Here is a 26,842-nt window from a genome sequence, read left to right on the forward strand (position 1 = left end):
GCAAGGCGATGATCTTACTTCTGTGGGCGGAACCTCATCTTCCTCTTCTGTTTATGGCTCACATTGCAGGACAGGCAAATGTTCAGGCAGACTTCCTCAGCAGAAACCTGCTCAATCCCGGAGAATGGGAACTGTCCACTTAGGCATTCGAGATCATTGTGCAGAGGTAGGGTCTCCCGGAAATAGTCTTCATGGCCTCGTCTTGAAATGCAAAGCTTCCTCAGTTTTTCAGCAAGCACAGGGAGCGCGAGTCAGAGGGGATAGACACGTTGGTTCTTTTGTGGCTGCTGGATCGTCTTCTCTACCTGTTTCCCCCATGGCCGATGATCAGCCGGATACTGCATCGCATAGCTCGCTTTCAGGGCACGGGAATCCTAGTAGCTTTGGATTGGCCGAGCCATCCGTGGTATGCGGATCTGATGGGTCTAGTGGTTGGTGAGCTGTTGTGGTTTCTAGTGACTCTAGCTTTGCTTACCCAGGGTCTGATCAGCATGGGAAATCCGACCCACTTTGGTCTTACGGCCTGACTCTTGAAAGGTTGCGGCTGAGGCGTAAGGGATATTCGGAGCAGGTTATTTCTACTTTCCTCCAGGCAAAAAAAGAGGTCTACATCAGCGGCTTATGCTAAAGTCTGGCGGGTTTTCAATACTTGGTGTAATTCTCAGGGAATTTTGCCCTTCCAGGCTTTCGACGTTCAGATTAACTTTTTGTCTTATTCGTAGGACACAACAAGGGTATGGCGGCATCCAAAGCTTTTATCACCCACTGGGTCAAAGAGGCGATTAATTCCGCTTACTTGATGGCAGGGAAGCGGTTGCCCATTCATCCAGAGCGATGGCTATTTCATGGGCTGAGTCCAGGGGTTTTTCCTTGGAAGAAATTTGTCGTGTGGCTACTTAGTCTTCCAAGAATACTTTTTCTAAGCATTACTGGTTGGATGTGGCACATGCGGAGGCTGCCTTTGGCGCATTGGTCATTGAAGAGGTGGCGTTTGCTCCTCACCCAATTTGAGGATTGCTTTGCTACATCCCACTAGTCTCTGGATTCATGTGCTGCTGTTGCTAAGGAAGAAAAACTTATGTTCTTACCTGTTAATTTTCTTTCCTTTAGACGCAGCAGATGAATCCAGATATTTGCTGTCAGTTACTGTTTCAGGAGTCTCAGAGGTGATGTTATAGTTGGTAGTTGTATTCTGTTTTATTACCTATGAAATTTGGTATGGGAAAGAATTTTTTTTTGTATACTGAGCATACTGGTTCCGGATGCTTGGGCAAGAAGCGATACTAAAGGTGCAGGAGACATTCCATCCAAGAGGACCACCTGTTAATCAGTTCTCTATCTCCACCTGCTGGTAGATGTGTGCTATCCCACTAGTCTCTGGATTCGTCTGCGTCTAAAAGAAAGAAAATTAACAGGTAAGAGCATAATTTTTCCATATACATCAGAAGACTAAGTCTGTAGTTTGTGGAGAGAAGGAAGTGATCCTAATGTAGCAGAACACCCAACTTCAGACTGAAAACTTAGATATGAAAATTCAGAAGAAAGGCAGGGTTATATCATTTTTGTATTTTGTTTTTTCTTTTTTTCTAGATAATTGGCTGATTTTCATTCAGAATGCGGAGGAGTCAAATCCTTGGTGATCTTGTTTTAACAGTAAGTGTTAAGATGTTTTGTATGTACCGTATTTTTCGCTCCATAAGACGCACCCTAGATTTAGAGTAGGAAAACAAGAAAAAAACATTCTAAACCAAATTGTGTACTAACATATACCAGGCTCTGCACCCAGACCCCCTCACTCCTGCCAGGCTCTGTACCCAATGCCACATTCCTTGCAAGGCTCTGCACCCTGTCCCCCCTCCCCTACTAATGCAATTTTTTCCTTTCATTATTCATATACACACAATAGATATAAATTCTCAAAACTGACATATTTCGATCACTAAATTGAAAATAAAATAATTTTTCCTACCTTTGTTGTCTGGTGATTTAATTAGTTTCTGGTTGGACTTCCTTCTGACTACATCCAATATTTCTTTCACAATCCATCCCCATCCCCTTTGGGTCCAGGTCTCTATCTCTTTTCCCTCTGCTTACCTTCCCCAGATCCAGTGTTTGTTCTCCTTTGTACCTACCACCACCTTTGGTCCAGGCCTCTCTCTCTCTCTCTTTCTGTCTGTCTTCTGCTTACCAACTCCCCCCCCCCCCCATGTTCAACATTTGTTCTCCTTTCTTCCAGGTCTTTCTCTGCTTCTCTCTCTCTTTCCTTCCTTCTTCCCTCCCTGGTCCAGAATCTTTCCACCTCTCTGCAGTCTCTCTCTTCCCTTCCTTCATCCCTCCCTGGTCCAGAATCTTTCCACCTCTCTGCAGTCTCTCTCTCTTCCCTTTATACACCTCCAAGTCTAACATCTGCTCCCCTCTTTTCTGCCTCCCCTTTGTTTCAGTTTTCTCCCTCCCTCTATCTTCCTTTTGCTAACATTTTGAGTCTTTCCCTCTAGTCCAGCATCTGCCCTGTCTTCAAGTCTGTTTCCCATCCTTTTCTGTCTGTCTGTCTCTCTCTCTCTCTCTCTCTCTCTCTCACCAACCCCCGCCCCGTGCCCAGATCCAGCGTCCCACTGGGTCCCTCACGATAGGCGGGGCCTTACCTTCCCTGCTTCCTGCGAGGTTGTTGTCTCCAGCTCCCAGACGATGCTGGGTTGAACTGGGATGCTTGGTTGAAGCCCTCACAGTGCAGGGTTGCAGCTTCTACCCAGGTCCGAATTCATGTTCCAGAGTTGGCAGGGTCTCATCGCCTCCCCAACAGTTGCTCTTCTTGCTCGCTACCTGGAGCAGGAGATTGGGGGAGACACAGGTCTCCTTTTCTGTTGAGAGGTTGTCTTCAGCGCTGTAACCGCCACTGAGCTACTTACGACAGCTTGCAGAGTGAACCTAGCAGGCTGCCCTTGGCCTGCAAAGCACATTTCCTCTACCGCAGTCTCGCCCCTTCTTTGACATCAGGGGCAGGACCACGGCAGAGGCAATGTGCTTTGGAGGCCAGTGGCAGCCTGCTAGATTCACTCTGCAGGCTGCCGTAATTAGCTTCACTGTGGTTACAGCGACAAAGATGATCTCTGTCGCTGGGTGTGAGAAGCAGCTTGGAGGTAAGGACAACCCCCTCCTCTGCCCGTCGCGAGCCTTATTAGCTTTAAAGGGGAGATCTACTTGGGATCTAGGGTGGCCATTGTTGGAAACAAGATACTGGGCTTGATGGACCTTCAGCCTGTCCCAGTATGGCAATTCTTATATTCCTATTGTGCCATCAAATTAATTATATGCCTTTCTTGTATTTTAGATGGTGGGAGAGCATCCTGATAAGAGAGAACGAGAGTTCTCCCCTACCAGGGAGAAAGAGAGGAAACGTTCACGGTCTCGGTCCCAAGAGAGAGAGAGGGAAAGGAAGATCTCTCCTTCCAAAGAGAGGAAACGGCATCGCTCAAGGGACCGTCGCAGATCTAGAAGTCGGTCCCGCTCTAGATCTAAGTCTGCTGAGAGGTAGGTATGGTTGTTCTATGTGGGGAATTGTTAAAAGTTAATGTGATTAATGACATTTCTTTGTGACTGATTATATAGAGACCGAAGACACAAGGAGCGAGAACGAGACAGAGATAGAAGTAAGAAGGATCGGGATCGAGAGAAGGATGGACACCGTCGAGAGAAGGATAGGAAAAGATCAAAGTAAGCTATTGCACAGAGCTAGTCTTTATGCTTTGGGCCTGTTACATGTTATGATGTGTCAGTGGTGACTTCTGATGTGTTAGTGCCTTGGGAGCTTCTTGAGCTGGCAGAAAGCAAAAGGATTTCCATTACCCAGGACTTGCCCTAAGAAAGTGGATAAACTGGGTGTGAATTTTCTAATGCTATTCTTCTTCCCTTTGTCCCCAGAAGCTCATCCCCATTCCGTAGCAAAGATTTCAAACTGAAAAAAGACAAGGATTTAAAGAGAGAAAAACAGGAAGAGCAACAGTTGGAGAAGAAACCAAAGGTGAGCATAGCAGGCAGTCCTGTAACTGGTTAAAGAGAACCTGGTTTCATCCTGTCATAGAAGTCAGGGCTATGATAGAAAGTTTCTCTGTTTTCAGTACTTTTGACAAAGAAATAGTGTGTATAGAAAAAGGTGCAGGATGTCCTAACTTTGGATTAAATGTTCCTGATTGCAGGTACAGCCTCTGTCTTTGGAAGAGCTATTGGCCAAGAAAAAAGCAGAAGAAGCCGCTGAATCCAAAGTAAGTTATCTAGGGAGATACTTGCTCTGGCTCCCAAGACTTTCATCTTTCTGCTACACACCCAAATATATTATGTAACATCTTTCTGCATGCATTCTGCAATTCGCTGATTGTCCAGCCTTCTTTCAGTGTGAACCGTCTAGAAGTCATTTGACTATGGTGGTATAGAAAAATAAAGTTATTATTATTATTTAGAAAATAACCCAGAGCCTACTTATAGGGCTAAAACATGTGTCTTTATAGTAGAATAGGAATGGAAGATGTATGTATAGTGAGGCTGCAGATGTATGTATAGTGAGGCTGCATATGTAGGAAGCAAGAACCCAAAGATATCTACTCATACTCAGCAACAACCAGCAGCAGCAGCAGGAGACTGTTAACATCCATAAAGGGAGCATGACTCAAACAAATGGTATTGGAACCACTAGGGCCCAGGCGATCCTGGACCTGGTACTCACCAACGGGGATAGCGTCTCGAAGGTCTCGGTAGGAGATACGCTAGCCTCCAGCGACCACAACATGGTGTGGTTCTACCTCAGGAAAGGTTTCCCTAGATCAAACACGAAAACAAAAGTACTCAACGTCCGAGGCACTGACTTCGAACGCATGGGAGATTTTGTCCACGGGACACTGCAGAACCAAGCTACAACCAATGATGTGGAAGCTATGTGGTCATCCCTGAAATCTACCATACATGAAGCGACAAGCCTCTACATTAAATCAGTACACAAACGGTGGAGAAACAACAAACCCCAATGGTACTCCGCAGAAATCTCGCACCTCGTCAAGGAGAAAAAAAAAAGCATTTATTTCCTACAAACGAACGGAGACTAGGGAAGCTAAACTAGAACATAGGGCGAGGTCTGCAGCGGTCAAAATGGCAGTCAGGGAGGCCAAACTTCGAGTGGAAGAGACTCTGGCAAAGAACATGAAGAAAGGGTACAAATTCTTCTTCAGGTATATTAGTGATAGGAAAAAGAACACAGACGGGATAGTATGCCTTAGAAAACCAGATGGAAACTGCGCAGAATCTGATTCCGATAAAGCAGAACTACTGAATGAATACTTCTGCTTGATCTTCACCTGCGAGGCACCGGGGCACGGTCTGCAGTTGCAGGCAAGGCCCAGCGTGGAAGACCCGTTTCAGAATTTCGAGTTCACACCTGGCGACGTCTACTACGAACTGGCAAGACTCAAGGTGAACAAAGCCATGGGACCGGACAATCTACACCCCAGGGTGCTCAGTGAGCTGCGTGATGTCCTGGCAGAACCGCTATCAGGACTCTTCAATCTCTCCCTAAGTTCGGGGAGAGTCCCCATAGACTGGAAAACAGCTAACGTCGTTCCACTGCACAAAAAGGGTTGTAGGGCAGAGGCTGCAAACTACAGACCGGTGAGTCTCACATCAATAGTATGCAAACTCATGGAAACCAATCAAACGTAAATTAGATGCAATCTTGGATGAGGAGAATCTACGGGATCCTAGTCAACACGGATTCACGGATTCCTGCCAATCCAATCTCATCAGCTTCTTTGACTGGGTAACAAAACAGCTAGACTTGGGAGAATCCGTGGATGTCGTATACCTAGACTTCAGCAAAGCTTTCGATAGTGTCCCGCATCGCAGGCTGTTGAGCAAGATGAAATCAATGGGGCTGGGAGAAACACTAACTACATGGGTCAATGACTGGCTGAGGTAGACTTCAGAGGGTGGTAGTTAACAGTACCCTCTCTAAAACATCGGAGATGACTAGTGGAGTACCGCAGGGCTCAGTCTTGGGCCCGCTCCTTTTCAACATATTCATAGGGGACCTAATTCAGGGACTTCAAGGTAAGATAACGTTATTTGCTGATGACGCCAAACTATGCAATATAGTGAGACGGTAATTCACCCGATAGTATGACACAGGACCTACATTTGTTGGAGCTTTGGTCCTCAACCTGGCAGCTGGGCTTCAACGCTAAGAAATGCAAGATCATGCACCTCAGCAGCAGAAATCCTTGCAGAACTTACACCTTGAATGGTGAGACCTTAGCTAGAACTTCAACAGAACGAGACTTGGGAGTGATCATCAGCGCAGACTTGAAAACTGCTGATCATGTGGAGAAGGCTTCATCTAAGGCAAGACAGTTGTTAGGTTGCATCCACAGGAGTTTCGTCAGCCGGAAGCCTGAAGTCATAATGCCATTATACAGAACCTCATTTGGAATACTATGTGCAATTCTGGAGGCCACACTACCGAAAAGATGTGCTGAGAGTAGAGTCGGTGCAACGGATGGCCACCAGGATGGTCTCGGGACTCAAGGATCTATCGTACGAGGAAAGGCTGAAAAATTTGCGATTGTACTCACTCGAGGAACGTAGGGAGAGAGGAGACATGATTGAGACGTTTAAGTATATTACCGGCCGTATCGAGATGGAAGAAGAGATTCTCTTTCTCAAAGGACCCTCAGCCATAAGAGGGCATCCGCTCAAACTCAGGGGCGGGAAATTTCATGGCGACACCAGGAAATTTTCTTCACCGAGAGAGTGGTTGATCCTTGGAACGAGCTCCCGGTGCAGGTGATCGAGGCAAACAGCGTGCAAGAATTTAAGAGCAAATGAGATGCCCATGTGAGATCCCTAAGAGGGTTAAGCCAAGGGAACCTGTCACCAGGAGTGGGATCCCTAGGATAGTAGACTTGGGAGTGTGTCAGTAGAGTGGGCAGACCTGATGGGCTATGGCCCTTATCTGCCGTCATCTTCTATGTTTAGAGTTCTCACTGTATGTGTGTGGAAGAGTGCAAAAGGATTACCTCTTCCCAGAATCCTCAGGATGTGTGTGCTTGTGGGCAGGGAAGCAGTTTCCGGAGGATCTTCTTGCCCATTCAACCAGAGTGATGGCTACTTCATGGGCCTGTGTGTCTGTGTGTGTTTTGAGTGTGTGCGTAGAGCAGAAGAATTGTAGATGGGGGGGGAGGGGGCTCCAGAACATGCTAAAACCTTTTCCTGCTCCTCCCCCACTAGGTCTGCTGCTGCTGCCTGAAGCCTAAACAAAACTGAGCACCACACAGGCCCTGTAAGTATAGGTTTGCACTCGAGCATTGTTGAGTTCTGTTTCTCTCCAAAGCAGATTTCCTGTTGGAGGGAGGCAGGGCACAGCAGCACCTGAGCATGGACCTGTGCAGCACTCAGCCTTCTAAGGTAGTGATGGCAGTAGCCTGGAAGCAGAGAAGGAAAGGGGAGGTTGCCAACATATTATATTCCCTTTCCTGTCACCACCTGGGGAAGGAGGATAGAGGGAAAGGAAAGAAGCTTTGCTACCTGGGAGAGAGGGTAGAAAGAGGAAGAGATGTTACCTTCTGGAGGACATAATGAGGGGAAGGGAGGGGAGGATGCTGGCCACCTTTTGGTGGGAGGTATAGAGAGGAGAAGGGAAGATGCTGAACTACAAGGGGGGAGGAGGGTTAGAGCCTTGAGCCATTACTGGGGTGGGAGCACGTTGCTGAAGTTTGCTTATAGCATCAGATACTCTTGGACCAGTCATGGTGTGCATGGTGCTAGAAGATCTGATGCATCTACTTCAGAGACCTCAGTTTGTGAATATGCAGGTTTGAAAGGCAAAGAGGGGGGTTTTAGGACTGGCCCTTCTCATCTTTTGCTCCCTGGAGATTTCAAGCTTTAATGTTACCTGTTTGTACTTTTCAGCCAAAGTTCCTCTCCAAAGCAGAGCGTGAAGCAGTGGCTTTAAAGCGGCGGCAGCAGGAAATAGAGGAGCGCCAGAAACTGTTAGAAGATGAAAGAAAAAAGAGGAAATTTTTCCAGGATTTGGGCCGACGGATGTTGGGTGAGTGGTTCTTTTGATATAGTAGAGCATTGGTGAAGTACATCCCCAGGGCTGAGGACCAGACTTGGCACTTACAGCCTTTTTATTTGTTCCATTTGATATACTGCACTAAGCCAAAAAATGTCAAGGCGATTGACAAAATTCAATATAAATTTAGCTGCACAGAAATACAAAGACCTGGAAAACAAATCAAGACAGACAACTGGAATAGAGTTACATGCAAAGTAAGGCAATTAGAATGGATCTGCAGCCCCTTGTCTGACCCTTCAAGCCTCATTTCCAAATGCTGAGAAAATAGCCATGTTGTAATGGCCTTTTAAAGCTAAAAGCACAGTTTTCACTTCTATAATAACTAGACAAGGGGTTCCACAGAATTAAATTAAAACAGAGCACTTTATAAGCTCCAGTCTAATTCTAGTCAGAAGTGATACAAAAGAAGGTTCTTGGATGAAGACCTTAAAGATCTCAAAGCATAAGAAGTCAGCAATGAAGACTTGCGGGGCATGGCTTGGTCGCGCATGAAAACGGTCGGGTAGTGAGAGAGCTCTGTACTGACAGATTTTGAGAAGTTAAATAAGTCATGTGAAAGATTTTTTTCTTTTCATTTAAACCAGTGGTCTCAAACTCGCGGCCCATGGGCCGCATGCGGCCCTTCAGGTGCTATTTTGCGACCCGCGGTCTGGACACGATGATCAACTGCTCTCTTGCCGCAGTTGATTGTTCCTGTCAAAGCTGTGGCTGATGGCAGCTCCTTGCGCCATCCACACCAGCATTTATCTTCCCTTCCTTGTGGAGCAGCAGTATGTCTGGCCGGCTCCCTTGCTCAGTCGATCGTTCCGTTCAAAGCCGCGGGTGGCGGCTTCTCGCGCTATCCACTCCTGCATCGGAAGCCTCTCTGACGTCACAACATCAGAGAGGCTTCTGATGCAGGCGCAGATCTCTCGAGGAGCCGCCACTTGCGGCTTTGAACGGAACGATCAACTGAGCAAGGGAGCCGGCCAGACACGCTGCTGCTCCACAAGGAAGGGAACGGAAGGGGAGGGGAAAGAGAAATGCTTCTGCTGCATAGGAAAGGGGGACCCTAGGGAAATGCTGCTGCTGCTGCACAGGGAAAGGGAGAGGGAGGGAAGGGGAAGAGAAATGCCTCTGCTGCACAGGAAAGGGGGAAGGGAAATGCTGCTGCTGCTGCACAGGGAAAGGGAAGGGAAAGGGGAAGAGAAATGCCTCTGCTGCACAGGAAAGGGGGAAGGGAAATGCTGCTGCTGCTGCTGCAGCACAGGGAATGGGAGGGGGAGGGAAAGGGGAAGAGAAATGCTTCTGCTGCACAGGAAAGGGGGAAGGGAAATGCTGCTGCTGCTGCTGCACAGGGAAAGGGAGGGGGAGGGAACGGGGAAGAGAAATGCTTCTGCACAGGAAAGGGGGAAGGGAAATGCTGCTTCTGTTGCTGCTGCACCCAATTGGAGAAAGAGAGGAAAGGAAGGAGAAGGAAGACAAGGGAGAGGAGAGGAACAAGAGATGCCAAGTTCATGGGAGGGAGGGCAGGAAAGAAGATACCAGACCATGGAGGGGGAGGGAGAGATGCCAGGGCATGGGGAGAGGGAAGGAGATAGAAGCCATACCAGGGGAAAGAAAGGAAGGAGAGCGGGAGAGAAAGGAAGGAAAGAGAGATGTCAGACCATGGAAATAGGACGGAAGAAAAGAGAGATAGGAAGGGAAGGTAAGACATGGAAACATAGATTTTGAAAAAAAAGCAGAAAAATTGAATATTAAGTTAATGCCAAAGATGGATGCAATAATAATAAATAAGAGACTGACTGTAATGGTGATAATTACCAGTGAGGAGAAAGCTTTGAAAAAATGCTTAGAAAAGTGAAACTCTGAAGAGGGGGTGAGAACCTCCTCTTAAAGAAAGAGTTTACCGTCCAGTCATTGCATTAGTACTTGAAACATCACTTTCTGACCACTGGTAAAATATTAAATTGTTCTTGCAAGCTCAGCATGAAATATTCAAAATTTCTTATGCAAAAGATGTCTCTCAATGGAAAAATGATGCAATGCACTTATCTTAAGAATCTTAAAGCTGTCAGGGGTCCCAACGCGGCCCCGTTTCGAGTTCTGCTTCAGGAGACCCAAAATTACGTTTTAAACCCTCTGTGCAGTCATAATGCTTTTCCAAGAGAAAATCATTCACTAAGTTCGAAATTTCCAAAGGTCGTTTGAATGATTTTCTCTTGGAAAAGCATTATGACTGCACAGAGGGTTTAAAATGTAATTTTGGGTCTCCTGAAGCAGAACTCGAAACGGGGCCGCGTTGGGACCCCTGACAGCTTTAAGATTCTTAAGATAAGTGCATTGCATCATTTTTCCATTAAGAGACATCTTTTGCATAAGAAATTTTGAATATTTCATGCTGAGCTTGCAAGAACAATTTAATATTTTACCAGTGGTCAGAAAGTGATGTTTCAAGTACTAATGCAATGACTGGACGGTAAACTCTTTCTTTAAGAGGAGGTTCTCACCCCCTCTTCAGAGTTTCACTTTTCTAAGCATTTTTTCAAAGTGTCAGCTGCTTTCTCCTCACTGGTAATTATCACCATTACAGTCAGTCTCTTATTTATTATTATAGCTATTTTACTGACTAGTATTGATACATAAGTCCCTGTATTCCAAGATGGATGCAAGGCAGAAAGTGAAGACGGAGAGAAAAACAGTCAAAGGACAAGAAGGCCCTGGAGACATAGTTAAAAGCACAGAAAAATAAAGTCACCAGCCAATGAAGGTAGGGAAAATGATTTTATTTTCAATATAGTGATTGAAATGTGTCAGTTTTGAGAAAGAAAAGATATTAAACTTTAAATGTGAGGGCTGCAGAAAAAATAGAGTACTTGGAGGGCCGCAGAAAAAACTGTCATTAAAGAAATAACAATTTTGCATAAGGTAAAACTCTTTATAGTTTATATAGATTTCTTTTTAACTGTTAAAGGAAAGTTTTATAAACTATAAAGAGTTTTACCTCATGCAAAATTGTCATTTCTTTAATAAGACAACTTATTTTTTCTGCACCCCTCCAAGTACCTACAAATCCAAAATGTGGCCCCACAAAGGGTTTGAGTTTGAGACCACTGATTTAAACAAAGGGTAAAGACTCAAAATGGCTTCAGGGAAGCAAACAAAGAACGATTCAGTGTTTGCGGCCACCGGAAGCGTAAAAAGAGCAAAACCAAAGCCAGAAACCCCTTTGAAGACTCCATTATCAAAAGGTGGCGACAGTGAAATTATAAAAGAACTGAGAGAAATAAAAGAGATTGTGTCGGACAACGCTAAGAAGTTGAATGATCTTACAGATGAAGTTTCTAACCTTAATAAAAGAATGGAGCTGATGGAAATAAAAGCAAATAATATTGAAAAAAGAATGGATGAAACGGAAGCAGAATTATTTCAAAATAAACTGGATCGTGGAAAAATTGAATTACCCGTGAGCTGGAGGACTGTTCAAATCGTGAGAGAAGGAGCAATTTAAGGATCCTGGGTCTACTGGAAGGGGTGGGGAAAGGTAATCCTATTTCCTTTCTGGAGAACTTTATACCCCAAATACTGCCTATTAAAACAAAGTTTCCTCTAGAGATTGAGAGGGCACATAGGATTCCTGCAAGGAGTTCTGATAGGCAAACAGGTCCACGTCCATTAATATTTAGGCTGTTAAGACATCAACATGTTATGGAGATATTCCAACTAGCAAAACAAAATAAACATTTGAAATGCCAGGATGCTCATATAGATATAGTACCGATTTCGCTAGAAACACGACAAATAAATGGAAAAGATTTTTGGAGCTCAGACCACAGTTAAGAGCTACAGGGTCCAAATACAGGCTACTATACCCTGCAATTATGAAAATTACTTTTGAAAAACAATTAATTTCAATGATTCAGGAAAACTGCAAGATTTTATACACCAACAGGAGCAGCCAATGTCTACATAAATCCTCCATTGGATGTTAAAGAAAGATTTAATTATATTGGGTTATGTGTGGTTTTTTTTAAGTTATTTGTTTTGATTAAATTCTGTGATTTTGTATTAGAGAATGCTATAATATAAAATCAAATATAGAAGCTTTGCCTCCACAAAAGCCTAAGGAAAAAAACGGAAAATAATGCTATGGATTCAATTTAAACTGTATGATTCAACGGTTCCTGCAGCGAGAATTAAAATGGTCTTCTTAAACTCTGACTCGTGTCATAATCTCAAGAGACAGAAAGGAAGTGTCTTTAGTAAAAACACAACTGTTTCATAAAATGAGGCTAACCTCATAGATCGATGGATAAGCAGTTAATTCTAGTAACATGGTGTTAAAGAAGGTTTATTAAAAGAAGGAAGTGATGGCAGCCTCCTGGATTACAACAAGGAGATCACCTTCCCGCTGCCTCAGATCACATTGAGATATTTTGAGTTAATAATATAGGGGAAAGTTTGCTCTGCTTATTCCCATACTATTCAACATGAAAGTGGAAAGATAGAAAAATAATTTTTTTTTTTTTAAAAGATTGTCAGTTTTCAAAATGTACCAATATTTGTCTGGAAAAATCTCTGAGATGTGTACAGGAGAGATTTAGAATACAGAATAGAATCAGAACATGAAGGAGGGAACTTAGTAGGATAACGAAGTCTAAGCTCAGCTATACTAGATTAAGGAAAAGCTGCGGGAGATGAAAATCTCTACAGTGTTAAGAAGATCAACGCAAGTATATATAACAACATAAGAATGTCAATTGAGTTTGCAAAGGTGGAATGAAAACACTTATCAGAATGACATTAGTATATAAAATGAAATACTGTGGACATTTTCTCAAACCAATGCTGCGTCTATGTCGAAGATATTAATATATTAAACAGTCCATTCATGCTGGGTACCCCCCCTACCTGCACATCATCTGAGTTAAACAAACTTTTCACAACTTTAGATGTTCGTTCCCGATGACTCTGTAAATTAGATAGTATGTGATTTCAAGAAAATGAGTTTGTACATTTCGAATGTCTGCATACCTTTATTCTGATGGATTATATGCTGCTTGTTTGGACTAATTATTATTTCAGTAGCGGATCTTTCTGAAAGAACTTGAAAACTCAGAGATTTTTGAAGTAAAATAGATTTGATGAAAGTTAAGAGTATCTGGAATAAGAGATAGAAGTACACTCAGTTTAAAGTTTCCTGCATCTATATGTTGTTGTTGGAAGATTTTCTGCTAAAAATAGCAGATAATCAAACAGAAAAGAAATATGTCTTGGTATGAAGAGTTGATATCAGCAGGTTGTTTTAGAGTCGTGACACAACATTATGAGAGGAAATGAGCTTGTTGTGGTTTGTATTGGCACTACCCCATATAGGGATTGCCTATATTAACTTGTCCTTCATTTAATGTATAATACTGATTTAGATTTATTCTATAGTTTAGCTGAGTACAAATATTCTGAATGGGAATTTGAAGTGAGGAAAGGTATAATAGATGCATAAATGTAATTGAAATCCTGAAGGCACTTACTAAAATGATAGAGATTAATATATATTTATTCATGTATACATTTATTAATTGGAGTATATGAAATATTTATTGAATGATTTTAAAATGTGCTTATATTTCATTTAAGGGATCCCATGAGATTTTGTAAAGATAGAATAATTGATTCATGGAAAATATTTATTACAATTAAATTATAAAAAATGATCAAATATTGAATTAATTAGTACAATAAATGAGAGTAAGTAATAAAATGACAATAGGAATTAATTAGGAAAATGAAACTAATATTAATATTTCAAGAGTTTGGGTGTTATGAATTTGTTTATGGAAATTGTGTAAACTTGTATTAAGTTAGAGTAAATATATTATTAAAAATATTATTTAACTGATTAGAGATTCAAAATATAATTTAATATCCTAATATAGATTGATCATTCTATGATAATTTAAATGTTTACTAAGGATACATACCAATTCATTGAATAGACAAATATTATATGATTTATGAAAAAAGATAAGATATATGATGAAATACAATAAAGGTTTTAAGTGACTTATTTTTAAGAGAAGATTTAATGATAGTCTGTCAGGGATCTTTCATTGCCTGGTCTAATATGTGTGCTACCAAGTTTTCACTTTTAATAATGAACTGGGGAGGGAGGGTGAGAGAAAGGGTAGAATTGGGAGGGGTAGGGAGGGAAAAATTTAATGTTCAAAGTTTAAAAATATGGGAAATGGTGTCTATTCATACTAATTTAAATAAATCTAAATTTTTATATTGGATCACGTATCTTGAAATTAGAATTTATAATGGAGATTAAAATTTTCTCATTAAATGTTAATGGCCTCAACCATCAAATAAAAAGGAAAAAAATGCTCGCCTTTTTGAAACAACAGAATGCTGATATATATTATATACAGGAGACACATCTATCAGCAGTAGAGTCAAAAAAGTTGGCAGGGGGCTGGGTAAAACAGTGTTTTTTTGCACCTGCATTTGGGAAAAAAGCGGGGGGTAGATATATTAATAAATAAGAAATGTACAGCTAATTTTCAGTTGATTGATTCAGATCCCTTAGGAAGATGGTTATATGTGGAAATGAGCATGGGAAATAATACCCTGGCATTATTCAATGTGTATGCCCCTAATTCGAACTAAATTTAATTTTTAAAAAAAGTTACAATTGATTCTCCCACTGACCGCTTCTAATTTAGTAGGGGCTGGAGATTTTAATGCTGTCATGGATCCATTAATGGATAAAAAACCAAGCAAAATTATGAAGTCATTAGGATTAGATAATTTAGTGCAATCTTGTGATTTGAAAAATATATGGCGGATACTTCATTTTAATGATCGGGAATTTTCTTTTTGCTCACAAGTTCATAAATCCTTTTCAAGAATAGACTACATTTTTGTCTCAAATCAAAAAGTACAACAGGTGATACAAGCTTCCATAGATCCAATCATTTTGTCTGATCATAGTGGTGTGTGGATTGAATTTAAATTTGCTGAACAGGATAATAGTAGATCTGTATGGAGATTCGATAATACATTGATTGCAGATTCAAATTTCCTTGAAGAATTTCAGTTCAAGATGAATGAATTCTTTCAAATTAATACCTCAGAAGAAATTTCCATAGAAATATTATGGGATGCCTTTAAAGCTACTATGAGAGGTAATATTATTTCATATTCTGCTTATATTAGAAAACAACTTAAAAAGCAATTTGCTAATTTGGAAAAAGAAATTAAGAATTAAGGCCCGGATTCTGTATAGAACGCCGGTCCGGGAGTCCTATACAGAATCGGGCCTACACCCGCCCAAAATTAACCCGATTCTGTTGCAGACGCCGGTTACAGAATCAGGTTTAAAATGCCCAACCCCCCTCCCCACCCCCCTAAGATCACCGGCAGGAAGGTGCTCAATCCTTCCTGCCGACAGAACCCGACCCCCCCCCGATGATCTCCGGCAGGAAGGTGCTCAGCTCCCCTGACGATTGTGGTAGGAGGGTACCCAACCCCTCCTGCCGATCCCCCCAATGGCCCTCCTGACAATTGTGGCAGGAGGGTGACCAACCCCTCCTGTCAGCCCCCACAACGGCTCCCCCTAAGATCGCCAGCAGGAGGGTGCCCAGTCCCCTCCTGCCGGACCTCCCCCAATGAAACCCCCACACCGGAACCCCCCCTTAGACTTACTTTCTCAAGTTGGACCGGATGGCTCCTTGCACGTCCGGCCAGCAGGCCCGCCTCCATCCAAATGGGGCGGGCCCACCTCTCCCCTGCCCAACCCACAGGATCCTAGGGCTTGATTGGTGTAGGCGCCTAAGGCCCCTCCCGCTATCAGGGCAGGGCACTGATAGGCCGCCGCATTATTCTCGGGAGGCTTCTCCCTCTTTTTCGGCAGCACCTCGGTCTCGTTTGACCACCCCTCTCGAGGGCCGGTCGGGCAGTCACCCGTCTTCCTTCACCCGGTTTGTTCAGGACATGGGGAGGGCGCTCCATCTCGAACTCCAGTCCGACTCTAAATGCACCAAGAAGTTTTTGGAGGAGATGGACCTCCCTTGTCCTCCTCGGGAGTTTTTGCGGCTCCCTTTGAATCCGGTGCTGCGCCAGGCTTTCTTTCGGAATTTGGAGACCCCCTATGCGGTCCCGGCCATTCCATCCAAAATGGAGTCTAGATACCGGACCGTCCCCTGCCCAGGAATCTTCTCTGAAAAAGAGTCATCCCTCCAGGGTCTCTGCGGCGGTCCCACCTGGCTGGGAGGGGAGGACGATGGATAGGTTTGGCAGACACCTCTACCAAAACTCCATGATGGCTAACCGGGTCTTAAATTATAATTTTACATTCACCTCGTATCTTAAGGTCCTGGTCAAGTCCTTGCCCGCTTTTCAGGGTGACTTGCCCGTCTCCCACCGCGTGGAGTTTGGGCAGCTGGTGGACTCTCTTTTGCAGCTTCGTCTACACATGTTCCACGTGACTTAAGATGCGTTCAAGCTTTCCTCTCGGGTCTCCGCCTTTGCGGTGGCCATGCGCCGTTTGGCATGGCTCCGCATCATCAATATGGACCCCAATCTTCAGGATCGCTTGGCCAATCTTCCCTGTTTGGGGAATGAACTCTTTGATGATTCGATCGAGGCGGCCACTAAGCGCCTCTTGGAGCACGAGCGTTCCTTTGCTTCTTTGGTGCAGCCCAAGTCGAAGCCCACTCCTCTTAAGGCTTATCGGCTGCCGCCCCGGCGGTACCCGCAGAAGTCTACACCTGCCTTCTCTCGTCCGCCTCCACAGCACCAGCAGCTGCAGCGGGCTCTTCCGAAACCTCAGACCCCTGCTGTGTCTAAGCCCGTGCCGTCTTTTTGTCTGGCTGGGCAGCAGGGGGTTGGCCCCCACCGCCTTGACGCTCGCCCCTCTTCCTATTGGGGGCCGTCTTCAGGCTTTCTACCACAACTGGGCTCACATTACCTCGCACGCTTGGGTCCTCACAGTGGTCAGAGAGGGATACTCACTGAACTTCCAGGAGTTGCCTCCAGACAGTCCTCCCGTCGTGTCTTTTTCGAATCGGGCGCAAGTTCCCTTGCTCCTTCTGGAGGCTCAGGCTCTTCTTCGCCTTCGGGCGGTGGAGGAGGTTCCCCCTTGTCAGCGGGGACGGGGGTTTTACTCCAGGTACTTCCTGGTCCCCAAAAAGACCGGGGGCCTACGTCCTATCCTGGACCTCCGGAAGCTGAACAAGTTCCTGGTTCGGGAAAAGTTCAGGATGCTTTCGCTCCCTGTCTTGTACTTGTTGATGAACGAGGGGGACTGGTTGTGTTCCCTCGATCTGAAGGATGCCTATACTCACGTGCCAATTCATCCGGCTTGTTGCCGGTTCCTTCGCTTTCAGGTCAGGGACCTGCATCTGCAGTACAGGGTTCTCCCGTTCGGGCTTGCTTCCTCCCCGCGAGTCTTCACCAAGTGCCTTGTGGTGGTGGTGGCGGCTCTGCAGTCGAGGGGCCTTCAGGTCTTTCCGTACCTCGACGATTGGTTGATCAAAGCCTCGACGAAGGAGGGGGGTTATTTCAGCAACCCGTCAGACTATTGCCTTCCTTCAGAGTCTGGGGTTCGAGGTGAACTTTCCAAAGTCTTAGTTGTGCCCCTCTTAGTCCCTCCAATTTATCGGGGCCGTGCTGGATACGGTTCGCCTCCAGTCATTCCTGCCTCCTCCTTGGCAGGCCACGCTCGTGCGGCTGAGTCAGCAGGTTTCCCTGCAGACTTCGGTCTCGGCCAAGCAGATGATGGTCCTCTTGGGACACATGACCTCCACCATGCATGTCACACCGTTCGTGAGGCTGCATCTAAGGGTCCCTCAGTGGACTCTGGCCTCTCAGTGGCGGCAGGATCGGGATCCCTCTTCTCACCTCATTGCAGTGACTCCCTCCTTGAAATGCTCGCTCCGTTGGTGGTCCAGCTCTTCCAATCTTTCCAGAGGATTGCTCTTTCTCGCTGCGCAGCATCATAAGGTCCTGACGACGGACTCCTCGGCGAATGCTTGGGGGCGCATCTCGACGGTCTGCGTACACAGGGTCTTTGGTCCAGTGCGTACCTTCGTTGCTACATCAACTTGTTGGAGCTTCGGGCCATTTACAATGCAATGGTGGCCTTCTGCCATTTGCTTCAGGACCGTGTGGTCCTGGTACAACCAGGGGGGTCCTGGTACGCACAGACAAGCAGGGGGGTACAGGGTCCCTGTCTCTCTGCAAGGAGGCTCTGCGCCTTTGGAATTGGCCACATCATCTTTCTTCGTGTGGTTTACAGCCAGGGCGAGCACAACTGCCTGGCGGACTAGTTGAGCTGCCTCTTGCAGCCGCACGAATGGTCTCTCCATTCCCAGACTCTGCGCCAGGTGTTTCTTCGGTGGGGGACTCCGCAGATAGATCTCTTCGCCTCGCCCCTCAATCACAAGTTGCCTCTTTTTTGCTCCAGGGTGTTCTCCCCGGATCATCTTGAGGCAGATGCGTTCCTTTTGGATTGGACGGGCAGGTTCCTGTATGTGTTTCCTCCCTTCCCGTTGATTCTAAGGACGCTTGTCCATCTCAAGTCTGCCTGCGCCACCATGATTCTGATCGCTCCTCGGTGGCCTCAACAGCTGTGGTTTTTCCTGCTGCTTCAACTCAGTGTCAGGGATCCTCTGCTTCTGCCTGTGTTTCCTTCTCTGCTGTCTCAGAGTCGGGGTTTGCTGTTGCATCCCAATCTGCCATCTCTACATCTGACAGCTTGGTTCCTTTCCACCTGACTCCCTCCCTTGAGTTGTCCCAGTCGATGAGGGATGTTCTGGAAGCTTCTCGGAAAGCTTCTACTAGGCAGTGTTATGCCCAGAAGTGGACTAGATTCGCCACGTGGTGTGCTTCGAATCAGGTGGAACCTTTGTCCGCTTCTTTATCTTCAGTTTTGGATTATTTGCTTCATTTGTCTCGGTCTGGCCTCAAGACCAATTCTGTTCGTGTCCATCTTAGTGTGTTTGCCGCCTTCCATCGGCAGTTTGATGGGAAGTCACTTTCTGTCCACCCCTTGGTTTCTCGTTTCATGAGGGGTCTCTTGAATGTCCATCCTCCTCTCAAGCCTCCCCCTGTGATTTGGGATCTCAATGTGGTTCTCGCTCATTTGATGAAACCCCCCTTTGAGCCCATGGATAAAGCTCTTCTGAAGTTCCTTACTTGGAAGGTGATCTTCCTGCTTGCCCTCACGTCTGCTCGCAGGGTTAGTGAGCTGCAGGCTTTGGTTGCGGACCCACCTTTTACTGTTTTTCATCATGACAAGGTGGTCCTGCGCACTCATCCCAAGTTCTTGCCTAAGGTGTTGTCAGATTTTCACCTTAATCAGTCTATTGTTCTTCCGGTGTGTTTTCCTAAGCCCCATTCTCATCCTGGGGAAGTGGCTTTGCATACTCTTGACTGTAAGAGAGCGTTGGCTTTCTATCTTCAACGCACCCTGTCGCATCGGAAGGTTCCTCAACTTTTCTTGTCCTTTGATCCTAATCGGTTGGGACGTCCTGTTTCCAAACGCACCTTGTCCAACTGGTTGGCTGCTTGTATTTCCTTTTGCTACGCTCAGGCTGGTCTCTCGCTGCATGGTCGGGTCACGGGACATAAAGTCCGAGCGATGGCGGCTTCTATTGCTTTCCTCAGGTCCACGCCAATTGAGGAGATCTGCAAGGCTGCCACTTGGTCTTCGGTTCATACCTTCACCTCTCACTACTGTATAGATACTTTGTCCAGGAACGATGGCCGGTTTGGCCAGTCGGTTTTGCGTAATCTGGTTTCCTAAATTGCCAACTTCCCTCCATCCCTTTTTTGGTTAGCTTGGAGGCCACCCACATGTAGAGAATATGCTGCCTGCTTGTCCTGGGATAAAGCACAGTTACTTACCGTAACAGGTGTTATCCAGGGACAGCAGGCAGATATTCTCACAACACTCCCACCTCCCCGGGGTTGGCTTCTTTGCTAGCTATCTGAACTGAAGACCACGAGGAGGGGATACGCCCTCTAGTGGAACGGGAAGGCACACACATGTGTGGTGCAGCACCAGCAAACTTGAAATCTTCAATCAAGTTTGCTTGAAAAGCTGTCCGCGTCAGGGCTCCGTGGATGACGTCACCCACATGTAGAGAATATCTGCCTGCTGTCCCTGAATAACACCGGTTACGGTAAGTAACTGTGCTTTATGGAAACTCAAATAAGGCTGGAAGATTATTGGCAAATTATCTTAAAGTAAAGAAGAACAAAAATTATTGCAATTAAGGATGAGAAAGGACGTGGACGTCGTATACCTAGACTTCAGCAAAGCTTTCAATAGTGTCCTGCATCGCAGGCTGTTGAGCAAGATGAAATCAATGGGGCTGGGAGAAACACTAACTACATGGGTCAATGACTGGCTGAGTGGCAGACTTCAGAGGGTGGTAGTTAACGGTACCCTCTCTAAAACATCGCAGGTGACCAGTGGGCCCGCTCCTTTTCAACATATTCATAGGGGACCTAACTCAGGGGCTTCAAGGTAAGGTAATGTTATTCGCTGACGACGCCAAACTGTGCAATATAGTGAGAGATGGCAATTCACCCGATAGTATGACACAGGACCTACATTTGTTGGAGCTTTGGTCCTCGACCTGGCAGCTGAGCTTCAACGCTAAGAAATGCAAGATCATGCACCTCGGCAGCAGAAATCCGTGCAGAACTTACACCTTGAATGGTGAGACCTTAGCTAGAACTTCAACAGAACGAGACTTGGGAGTGATCATCAGCGTAGACATGAAAACTGCTGATCATGTGGAGAAGGCTTCATCTAAGGCAAGACAGTTGTTAGATTGCATCCGCAGGAGTTTCGTCAGCCGGAAGCCTGAAGTCATAATGCCATTATACAGAACCATGGTGAGACCTCATTTGGAATACTGTGTGCAATTCTGGAGGCCACACTACCAAAAAGATGTGCTGAGAGTAGAGTCGGTGCAACGGATGGCCACCAGGATGGTCTCGGGGCTCAAGGATCTATCGTACGAGGAAAGGCTGAAAAATTTGTGGCTGTACTCACTCGAGGAACGTAGCGAGAGAGGAGACATGATTGAGACGTTTAAGTATATTACCGGCCGTATCGAGATGGAAGAAGAGATTCTCTTTCTCAAAGGACCCTCAGCCACAAGAGGACATCCTCTCAAACTCAGGGGCGGGAAATTTCATGGCGACACTAGGAAATATTTCTTCACCGAGAGAGTGGTTGATCCTTGGAACGAGCTCCCGGTGCAGGTGATCGAGGCAAACTGCGTGCAAGAATTTTAAGAGCAAATGGGATGCCCATGTGGGATCCCTAAGAGGGTTAAGCCAAGGGAACCTGTCACCAGGAGTGGGATCCCTAGGATAGTAGACTTGGGGGTGGGTCAGTAGAGTGGGCAGACCTGATGGGCTAGGGCCCTTATCTGCCATCATCTTCTATGTTTCTATTCTTCTGAGCCTTAAGATGATAGGGGAAAAGATGGATTAGAATTTTTTAAGTTAATGGACCGAAAGTTCCTGATCATATAAAAAAAAGTCTAGAAGAGCCTATATCATTAAAGGAATTACAAACAGCATTGAAGTCTCTTAGAGTTGGATCTGCTCCAGGTGTTGATGGTTTTACAGTGGAATTTTATAAATCATTTCAAATTACCCTGTTACCTCATTTATTAAATTTATATCAGGCTCAACTAACTAAGGGTTGCATTACAAGTACTATGGCAGAATCTTTAACTATAGTTTTGCCAAAGCCAAATAAAGATCCCACTTTGGTTTCAAACTACAGGCCTCTCTTTTTAATTAATGTAGATGGAAAACTCTTGGCTAAGACATTGGGTATACACTTGGCTAAGGCTCTCCCTTTTATTATTGATATGCACCAAACTGGATTTGTTGCTAAAAGACATTCATCTAATAATACCAGATTGGCTTTTCATATGTTAAATTTAACAAAAGCCATGAAAGATCTGGCTTTTTCTGTGTCTATGGATGCAGAGAAAGCCTTTGATCGGGTGGAATGGACCTTCTTGTATCAAGCATTGGATTGGTTTGGTATAGGTTCAGGATTTATACAAATGATCCAAACACTGTATAGCTCCCCTGTTGCTAGATTGTATGTTAATAATAATGTTTCAGAACGGTTTAGTCTGCAAAGGGGGGGTTAGACAAGGCTGTCCCTTATCTCCTTTGCTTTTTGATATTGTATTAGAACCCATGTTATTAGCTATTCAGCAAGTAAAGGAGATACAGGGTATTCCTTATTCAGATCGGGAATATAAGGTCTCTGCTTATGCAGATGATATACTACTTCATTTGAGAAATCCAGAAACAACCATTCCATGCTTACTTGAATTGATTGAGAAATTTGGTAAATTTTCAGGATATAAGATAAACTGGAGCAAATCAGAAATTCTTCCACTAATTGTACATTGTACAATAGGCTTGTTTGATCCATTCCCCTTTCTATGGAAGGAGGAAGGAATAAAATATTTAGATATTAGGATTAAAAAATACACTGGAAGACACAATGAAAGAGAATGAAAAAATTTTATTACAGAAATGTGTGAGCAATGGAATCCTTTACATCTTTCTTGGTGGGGGAGAGTTCAAACTATCAAAATGATGATCTTGCCTGTGGTTTGTTATCAAATGGGTATGATACCAATGTTCTTTCAGGGGTCCTTTTATAAAATATTAAATCGTATTATTACAAAATTTATTTGGCTGGGTAAAATTCCTAGAATCGCTCTAGTATCTCTACAAAAGCCAATTTCAGAGGGTGGGGTAAATTTTCCCAATTTTTATAAGTATCATCAAGCCTATATTCTGCGCCAGGGTATGTATTGGGTCCTCCCAGAGCTCATTGACAATACCCCAGACTGGTTGTGATTGGAATGGCGACTCATGTTTCCTCTACGTTTATGCCATGTTCTCAGCATCAAAATGCCTAGATTGTATAAAGACAACAGAATATTAATGGATACATAGAAAACTTTATGATATGTCAGTAATTTAACATCTATTCCAATCTATAAATTGATGAATCAAACTATATGGTTAAACTCCAAGATTCAAATAGGCGGATTTAAGGTCATCTGGAAGCATTGGATGATATCAGGTATACAGATTTTAGGTGATGTTATTTCAAATGGTAAACTGCTTGATTTTTCACAGCTGCAACATAAATATGGTCTTAATAATTCACAAAGCTATAGATGGTTGCAACTGAAGCAGGCCATTCAGGCAGGGTTCTCTGAATGGAAAAATCTTAATATGCAATATAGTTTGGGATTTTTATGCTTTCAGGTGGACTTCCTGGGACACCAGGCCGAACAGTGGTATAAATTGATAAATGGATTTGTAAATAAAAAACCTAAAACTGGTCTTAGGGATATTTGGAGCATTGAGATTAAGCATTAAATTTCTGTATCTCAATGGCCATGAATTTGATCTTGGAGGATGAGATAAACTTGTTTTTTTCTTTTACATAGAGCATTTTGGACCCAAGTCAGATTACAAAAGTTAAACAGCTCTAAGTCTAATAGATGCTGGCATTGTAATCTTGAGATAGGGACTCTAGATCATTTGTTATACTATTGTCCCTTTATCTTGGGCTTTTGGAAATCAATTTGGACCCAAATAAATTGTTTGAGAATCCTGTGGCTTTATCGTATGATGCTATTTTATTTGGTATGTCAATGAGAACAAAGCCAAATTTCATCAAACAATAATAAGCTTTTATTGATTATGACAGGAGTCGCCATACAACATATTACAAGTAATTGGAAGAATTGGAATAGACTCAATTATAATTACTATGGAATTCGTTGTGTCACATTTATAAAATGGAAAGAACAATAGCTATACAAAAAGGGAATAATAATAAATTTAAAGAGATCTGGAGGCCATTGACAAATTATTGTAATGAATAGATACCATTTTCCATTACAAGTACAATTGTAAATGTGGAGATGGGTGGGGGTTCTAAATTTTATTAATTGTTTAGATTAATAGAAAAGAATATATGATTTATTTGATTGAATTAGTTAAGGATAGGGTGGGAGGAAAGGGAATAAATTTTATGTATTAATGTTATAAAAGAAAGAAATTCAAGTGATGTATTCAATTTCAAATGTTTAATTATTTATACACTTGTTGTAAGATGGAAAAATGAATAAAGAATTTAAAAAGAAAAAAAAAGAAGTCAGCAATGAAACAAGATATATTTAAAGGGGGAGTCCAGTGGAAAAGTGCATGTAAATTTTAAAGAAGGATTTAAAATTTATTTCTGTCCTATCAGATCAGTTTGTTTGCCAACCAGCATACAGAAACAGCCCTGCCCTCTATCAGCCACCGTGCTGTCACAGCTCCTCCATATTCTCTGCCTTCATGGGAGGGTAACAACCATCCCTATCGAAGATGTTCTGGGGTGGTGGGTTGGTTCCTGGGCCTGGCTGGAGAGGGAGTAATCTGGCAGAGTTTAGTGGACAGAGAGGAATCTTGGTCTCATTGGACCACCATACCTGAGGGGATATCCAAAGGAAATCTGGTCCCCGTCCCCCCCCCCCCCCCTTTCTCTTAGCTCTGTCTGGCCAGGACTTGATTAGTACCTCAAACTTCCAAGTATCCTTAAAAAAATAAAAAAAAGAAAGATTACCAGAACTTCTGGAGGGGCTGCCCATAGTACTGTGAAACATAAACAATATCCAGCTATGGAATGGACGTGGACTTGGGGGCAACAGCCAGGAGGGAGTTCCGGTGCTAGGCTTCCTTTGCCCCTCTTCACTCCAAGTTGTGTCGAGAGCAGTGTGTTGGAGTTGTAAGCTATTGTAGAGGGGAAGGCTGGGAGTGGTGTGAGTGGGTTGAGATCTCTGCACTGGTGAGTTTGGCATGCTTCTGGAGCTCAGTTCAAGGCCAGTAAGTCGAGGCCACCTTGGGGTGGCTTGGAAAGGCCATTGAGGCTGAGTTCAGGCGGCCAGGGCTGGTTGTGGTGGCTGGAAGTGCCGCAGTCTGGGGAGCTGACTTTGGAAGACCTGTAAAGGCCAAGGCATGAGTGGACACTTGGCACTCAGGCCACATTGGTTTCCCTTGTCTTGTTCCCATGTTGAGCAGCATGGGTAGTTGTGGAGGAGGCCTTATCCTGTAGCAAGCCAAGAGCATGAGCCCTTGTGAGGTGGAATCACAAACAAAGACTGTGAAGCACTTCTGGTATGGGAACCAGCATAACTGCTCTTCCATGGTCTGTTCCAGCTGCTGGACTTTATTCCCTTCAAATACAGGAGTGAAGAAGGCTGTGGCATCAGAAAGTGCTCCCCCACCCACCCCAGCAAGGGGAAGGGACACTGTCATTTTGTGGCTCCCAGTAGTAGCAACAGCAAGATGAAGTCTCTTTAGGATCAACAACAGCTGGGGCCATGTGTCCCTTCTTGCTAGCACAGCAGGAGATCAGTAGAGAGTAGACAGTGATCAATAAGATCAAACTCTGCAGTCTTATCTACCTTTGTACCATATTAGAGAAGAGAGGTTGTAAACCAATCCCATATTACTGTTTTTATTTAAGGCCTTCCTTAAAGAGAGACTGTTTCTTTTTTTCACAGTATTTTCCCTCCCTCTCTTCAAGATTTGTGACCTGCCCCTCTTTTCATGTACTCCTTTATTCCTTGTCCTTTCTCTCCTCATGATCCATATCTAGGCACCCCCTCTCCATATTATGATTTTTATAGTTATTTGCTTTTGTAGAGGACCCACAGGAGAGGGAACGAAGAGAACGTCGGGAAAGACTGGAACGTGAGACCAATGGTAATGAAGATGATGAAGGACGACAGAAAGTACGAGAAGAGAAAGATAAAGGCAAAGAGTTGCAAGCAATTAAGGTAAAGAAGGCAGAAGGTGGTATTTGTCCTATCGAAACCTCGCTCCACTCACAATGAAGCAAGAGGTGTACAGCCTGCACATCTCCGCAAGGCAGGGTGAATGATGCCAAGCCTGTGGAATGAGTATCAAAAGTAACATACTTTGAACCCCCTCCTTTTGTTTTTTTAGGAACGCTATTTGGGAGGAATAAAAAAACGCAGGCGCACTCGTCATTTAAATGATAGGAAATTTGTGTTTGAGTGGGATGCTTCAGAAGACACATCCATCGACTATAATCCCCTGTGAGTAATCTTTGCTCCTTCTACAGTTCAAAGCCTCTTGAAACACTAAAGTCCTATCAGTGTTGAATTAGATGAACAAATGAGTAGGAGGTAGAGCTCCTACCAATTACTGTTCCTTAGAAACCCTTGGAGAGAGATTCCTTCTTCTTTTTTTTTTTGTATTTCCCGTAAAAAATTCACTTTTGCCCATGTTTTTAGCCTTTGTATGTATTAGTGCTTCCAATTCAAGGAAAAAAAATTGATTTGATTTGGTCCATTAGAGCACTGGTTTTTGACCAGAGGACGGCCGTATGAGCGGACTGCTGGGCACGATGGACCACTGGTCTGACCCAGCAGTGGCAATTCTTATGTTGAATTGATTTTACGTTTCGATTCACTTTTCCTGCCCAATTGGGCATTTTTTTTCAAATGTCCTGGTGGGTTTATTTTGTAGCCTCTTCACCCACCCATCCCCCCCTTTGTCTTCTCTAACCCCACGTCGGCGCTGTGGTGTAAACAAAATAAAAAAGACTTCCTCTCTCCGTTAGGTCCTACTTCTACTATTATTTCAATAGTGCTACCAGAC

General features: G+C 44.2%; 1 protein-coding gene across 4 annotated transcripts in view; it reads left to right on the plus strand.

The window, feature by feature from the left end:
• DDX23 (DEAD-box helicase 23) overlaps nucleotides 1–26,842 on the plus strand; it is a 107,217-nt gene that overhangs the window by 17,801 nt on the left and 62,574 nt on the right. For all 4 annotated transcript variants that reach the window (XM_033937848.1, XM_033937850.1, XM_033937849.1 and 1 more), the window contains exons 2-9: nucleotides 1,591–1,653; nucleotides 3,329–3,528; nucleotides 3,607–3,711; nucleotides 3,919–4,018; nucleotides 4,194–4,259; nucleotides 7,948–8,086; nucleotides 25,862–25,995; nucleotides 26,165–26,277. In XM_033937848.1, coding sequence (XP_033793739.1) covers nucleotides 1,615–1,653; nucleotides 3,329–3,528; nucleotides 3,607–3,711; nucleotides 3,919–4,018; nucleotides 4,194–4,259; nucleotides 7,948–8,086; nucleotides 25,862–25,995; nucleotides 26,165–26,277 — 896 coding nt within the window. In that variant the 5' untranslated portion in view covers nucleotides 1,591–1,614. The remainder of the gene's footprint in view (nucleotides 1–1,590; nucleotides 1,654–3,328; nucleotides 3,529–3,606; nucleotides 3,712–3,918; nucleotides 4,019–4,193; nucleotides 4,260–7,947; nucleotides 8,087–25,861; nucleotides 25,996–26,164; nucleotides 26,278–26,842) is intronic.

The sequence above is a fragment of the Geotrypetes seraphini genome, chromosome 3 (genome assembly GCF_902459505.1).
Source record: "Geotrypetes seraphini chromosome 3, aGeoSer1.1, whole genome shotgun sequence".
Classification (NCBI taxonomy): Eukaryota; Metazoa; Chordata; class Amphibia; order Gymnophiona; family Dermophiidae; genus Geotrypetes; species Geotrypetes seraphini.